Genomic DNA, 6,000 nt, shown 5'->3' on the forward strand with positions numbered 1-6,000 from the left:
CATTATCCAAACAGGTTATCGCATGGAAGTCTTTAGCCTAGCGTATTTATTCCACACAAAGTCGCCATAAATTCAAAGCACTCACATAATTGACAATGCCGGACTGCACATGCGACCCAAATGCAGTTAATAAACCCTACAGGAAACCCCCTCAGTATAAGCCTATAAAATAATGTGTGCCTCTTTGAGCTGTCATTGTGACTCTTCAGACGGTCACAAATTTGATAGGTCTATGCATAATTCACTACATATGCGTTTCTGTCACAGACATGAAGTCTTAACAACTCAGAGAGGCATGAGGGGAAATGCTATCTTCTCCTGTCCTAGAGCCTAGGCTATTTCCTATCCAGTCCCAATCCCACTGATACCCAAAATCCTGACTCCTGTCTCGCATGAAAATTCCTAACTTTTTTTCTGTAATTTATAGGTTGCAAATATGTCAGAGCAAATTAAACTGAATTTAGGAATGATAGAGTAACAGTCTTTGATCGGCAATTACATTTTTGTGAATTGCCAAACAGGCCGTTCATAAATTCCATGCGGTATGTCCCTCAATTAATTCAGCGCATTTCAGCAGTAGGCTATCTCGACAGAGTGTGCGCTCAGGAAGCACAGAGCGCACCCAGAGTATAGCGTTGTCAAATCATACAAACGTAACAGAAGGCAAATTACTAAAGCAAATGTAATCGTAAAAACCTAGTGTTGAATAAAAAAAAATAGTTGTCGACGTGTTTGCATTAGCCATTTAGGCAAATTGTGCATTCATAAATTTGCCGACAGTATGCCCTCCCACCTATCTTTTTCATGTCTCAGGTAGCCTGCGAAAGCCAGCATGGATAGAATCCAATAATTGAATAATATTTGCCATATTCTAATAATTCTCATGTGCCAACATTTCGCCAAGGTCCGTGTTATGGTTAAACGCGCACTCCTATAGAGCTGAAATAATTGGATAGTGAAACTTGCCAGCCAACCAGAAAAGAAGGCGAAGCAATTCAGGCATTCTTGAAAGTCAGGAAAATCCTTGTCCTGCAAAGAAACATTATTTTTATAGTTGAAATGTTATATTTTGCAAGCCGTAGGCATTTAGAATTAAATGTGAAGTGGAGCTTATAGTTACGTGATGATATCACGTGCCCCGCGTACCATCATAATTATTCAGCAATCATAATTTATTCAAAAAACACAGTTTCCATCATTTGCCACAATAAAGAAAGTATGACAAAAGAAAAATCCACCCTTGTCGAAAGGATACAAATGTTGTCGATATTTATCTGCCATTTCCATTACACGTCACCTCCCAAAAAAATAGCACCCACTTGGGTGATGCACGTCAACCAATTTGCACCAGAACGCTCACCACGGAACGCAGATGTCTAGAGAGACTACTCACCACACATCAGCTATTTACATTTTTTAAATTTTTTGTCATTTAGCAGACGCTCTTATCCAGAGTGACTTACAGTTAGTGAGTGCATACATTTTCATACTGGCCCCCCGTGGCCATGCTCTACCAACTGAGCTACAGGGGGATGATTAGGTGGCTATGATGGAAATGGGGCCAGGTTGGGAATTTAGCTAGGACACCAGGGTTAACACCCCTACTCATATACAGACTTTCATCCAAAGCCAAATAAAGACACACATGCATACCCCACAAGACATGCCACAAGAGGTCTCTTCACAATCCCCAAGTCCAGAACAGACTATGGGAGGCGCACAGTCCTACATAGAGCCATGACTATATGGAACTTTATTCCACATCAAGTAACTGATGCAAGCAGTATAATTATATATATATATTTTTTAAAGATAAAAACACACCTTATGGAACAGCGGGGACTGTAAAGCAACACAAACATAGGCACAGACATGCATACACACACACGTACACATGGATTTTGTACTGTAGATATGTTGTAGTGGTGGAGTAGGGGCCTGAGGGCACAGTGTGTTGTGAAATCTGTGAACATATTGTTCCCCAGGATGTCGATTAAGGTAGCCCTCTGCGCCTCTCTGATTCAAAGGGGTTGGGTTAAATGCGGAAGACACATTTCAGTTGAATGCATTCAGTTGTATCAACCTTTCCCTTTCACTATACAAGTTAAATAAATTATTACTTTTACGATAAATGCCATGGGATTAGGACACCTGTTTAATGTCCCATCCGATAAACAGCACCCTACGCAGGGCGATGTCCCCATTTGATCTTAAGAACAGAGGGAAGAGTGCCCCCTACTGGCCCTCCAACACCAGCATCAGGTCTCCCATCCAGGGACTGACCAGGACTGACGCTGCTTAGCTTCAGAGGCAAGCCAGCAGTGGGATGCAGTGTGGTATGCTGCTGGTAGTCAATTGCACTTTTATAAAGCACTGTCAATGACTGTATACTGTGATTTAAAAATATATATTGAGTGACACCGCAGAAAAAAATTGTTGGGACCAACTGAAAAACCTGTCAACCCACCAGGGGTAAATGTTAGTATGGAGCCCTGCTCTAGGGCAGGGGAATTCAAATCTTACCCTACAGGGTCCGGAGTACTGCTGTTTTTCTGTTCTACCTAAAAATTAATTGCACCCACCTGGTCTAAATCAGTCCCTGATTAGAGGAAAATAATTAAAAAATGCAGTAGAACTGGCTTCGAGGACCATATTTGAATTTGAGGGCCCTATGGGTACAGTCACGCTGAAGGTTCACAGTAGAAGTGACCATCGAGCACAAGGAAGTGACATACACGAAAGGGCGGCAGGTAGCTCAGTGGTTAAGAGCTTTGTGCCAGTAACTGAAAGGTCGCTGGTTCTAATCCCCGAGCCGACCAGGTGAAAAATCTGTCGAAGTGCCCTTGAGCAAGGCACTTAACCCTAATTGCTCCTGTAAGTCGCTCTGGATAAGAGCGTCTGCTAAAATGACTAACAAAATTTTAAAAACATAACTGACTTGGTATTTGGATGACGTAAGTATGTAATGTATTCGCTTGCACCAGTGAGCATGGGGCTATCCACACCACAGAGATTATATTAATATTTATATCCTGTTAATATTAGTTATATGTAGCCTAATTATTTGATCCACACACCTTCCCTATCCAAAATACGCACCCTTAAGTGATATGCTCTAACGTCTTAATACAATAATAATAAGTTAATGGTTTTCGCAATTAAGTATAGCTAGCTAGCTGAGTGACATGATTCTCGCTGGATGTGAATTCAGGTATATATATTCCCAGGTAAGGCCACATTTTCAATGAAAGGGCTGCTTCTAGCCCTGTGACGTTGGGCCCACACACACTGTTCGATCCACATAAACATATCTAGCTGAACTGGCTAGATCCTTGGCTACGTGACGTGCCAAAAATGATTGAGCAGCTATTGACGTCATTATTTGTTTATGTTTACCTTTCCGAATTTACAGACTAGCTACCTACACATATTCACCCAAAAGCATTGATCATACGAAGAGTAACTCTGACGTTAGTTAACAACCCTGTAACGTTATACTGCGTAAAAAATAACACCAACCAACACAACGAAGCTAGCGAGGAAATCTAGCTAGGTATGCTAACTAACGCACTAGCTAGAGGTTAACTAGCGACTCATTAGCTAACGTTAGCTAGCTAAGTTACCGATATAACTTAGTAGCAGAATTGAAGGGTTTCTGCAAACTAACCTACCCGTAACGTTACCCCACAATAAAAGTATTCTTACGACTGGACACAAACGCTAGCAGCTATCATAACTAGTTGCTGAACCGCTAAGTATCTTACTAGCAAACTAGCTAGGGAAGTTAGCCTGGCTAACTAACTATGTGAACATGCAGTCAAACAGCATTGGTGATGTGAAAACCCTGCCGGTAGTTGGGCTAATTAACGTTAGCAAGCTAGCTCGGACTGCAATTTTGGATTTTCACAATTCCATCCAACCTACCTTCCTCCTTGCTCCTTGTCATTGATAGCCGTGGTATAAATATTCCTGTATCTTTCCGCTAAAGCTCGCCCAGAGAGTAGAAGTTGGTACCGACTTCGGCAATCCGACTGGGTTCCCAGTGTTTGACACGAACCCATTCCCGACCCAATGGAGGAGAAATCGTCCCCAACTCCAGAAATGACCCTGATGCCTAGCCCCATCGAAGGTAATTGGGATGGCAGAATCCCTCCGGCACCACCGGCTGCCGCAGCAGCACACATCATCGTTTTGGAGAACAATGCATATATTACATCAACATTATAACAGCTACCTAGATAGCTTGCAGTTATATCCCAACTGTCATTCGAAAATCATACACCTCGTCATTTGTCCATCCTGAAATGCAGCTACATCCAGTGTATCTCCTAAAACTGCACAAACGTAGCCAACGCCGTGCAACTGCGAAATAGGCTTCCAATTCCAGAGCGTGGAATCGGAACTTGTTTCCCGGAATTCCGAATCTCAAGCCATCTCGTCTTTGGAATTAAAGCAAGAATCTCTTTAAAAAGTGTGTCATGTCGCCTTTTGTTTTCGTTTGTTCCTTGTGTATTTCTTTACCCCGAATAGGCAGCATCCTCAATTGTGCTGCCATCTTAGCTTCATCATCCTTCCCTGTTGCTCATCACTAGCATTCTGCTAGCAGCACAAATTATGACGTCAACATGTATGGTAATGAGGAAACCTTCGAAATAAAAGCCTGGATTTCATTTACATTTACATTTTAGTCATTTAGCAGACGCTCTTATCCAGAGCAACTTACAGTTAGTGAGTGCATACATTATATTTTCCATACTGGCCCCCCGTGGGAATCGAACCCACAACCCTGGCGTTGCAAACGCCATGCTCTACCAACTGAGCTACATCCCTGCCGGCCATTCCCTCCCCTACCCTGGACGACGCTGGGACAATTGTGCGCCGCCCCATGGGTCTCCCGGTCACGGCCGGCTACGACAGAGCCTGGAAACTGCAATGTATGACCACTTTTATTGTACCAACAAGAAAAGGAAATAGGTCATTTATGAGAAAATAATAATAATATGACACTGGTATGTTGCAAGTGTTGGGCTGTAGAGAGAAAACTGTTCTACCTGTCTCAGTTAAGTGGGGTGGAGAATACTCATTAGGGTCTTTACTAACCAAATATGTGTAGTTTTGGAGGGGGACTGTGTCTTACATATCCAGCAGCACTTCCTTCTCCACCCACTCCATAGTCCCCAATATAATACACTGTAATAGGCTGTACATGGGATACATAATGGCTTGTAGAGAGAACTTTATATATTGGTTTATATATTTGGTTAGTAGAGACCCTACTGAATATGTTCCATCCCACTTTAGCTGAGACAGGTAGAAAAGTTTTCTCTCTACAAGCCAATATGTATCCCATGTACAGTCTAATACAGTGTATTGCATTTGGGGCTATGGTGGGGGCGTAGTGAAAAGCCAGCAGCAGGCTGTGTGACACAGCCAGTGGCGATTTTAGCATGTCAATCTTGGTGGGGCAAACAACAATTTTGGGGGGATGCATGCCAGCAAAGCCACAATACAACACTAAACAATACATTAACTGCACTATAACAGTGACAAACGGTGCCCACAAACTGTTAAGGCCTACATAAAGCTGTCCCAACAGCAGAGTCCCAACAGCAGTCCTAACACCTTACCACTGCTACACCTGGCTATCAGTGGAGCCTTGTCTGGCAGCGAAACAGTTCATTCAGGCACATTTACTGCCTTTAAAAAAAACATAGCTGAAATGGCTAACTTGCTTAAACAAATGTGGTTTCTACTGCCAATTGAGATGTACAAACTATGGCATAAGGGGATGACAAGCAGATAAGAGGCAATCTGTCATTTCGATTAACACATTAATGAGCGAGCTAGGACGGACGTAGTCAATATAGCTATTTGTTCAGCACTTTTGAAACGTACAGCGACAGAATTCAGAACATGGGCCGTTCTTACAGTGATCTCCCTGTATATTACATCATTTATGCAGCAGCATACAATACATTTTTGGACTCACCTTGTTGTGCT

At 42.6% G+C, this 6,000-nt stretch overlaps 1 protein-coding gene across 1 annotated transcript in view; it reads right to left on the reverse strand.

Annotated features, from left to right (window-relative positions):
• LOC311129664 (E3 ubiquitin-protein ligase MYCBP2-like) overlaps positions 1-4,577 on the reverse strand; it is a 319,573-nt gene extending 314,996 nt beyond the window's left edge. Inside the window, exon 1 of the mRNA XM_084162035.1 lies at positions 3,925-4,577. Within this exon, the coding sequence (XP_084018161.1) occupies positions 3,925-4,187 (263 nt within the window). The 5' untranslated portion in view covers positions 4,188-4,577. The remainder of the gene's footprint in view (positions 1-3,924) is intronic.
• Positions 4,578-6,000: the final 1,423 nt, after the last annotated feature.

This window comes from Coregonus lavaretus (assembly GCF_964263955.1).
Source record: "Coregonus lavaretus genome assembly, chromosome: 5".
Classification (NCBI taxonomy): domain Eukaryota; kingdom Metazoa; phylum Chordata; class Actinopteri; order Salmoniformes; family Salmonidae; genus Coregonus; species Coregonus lavaretus.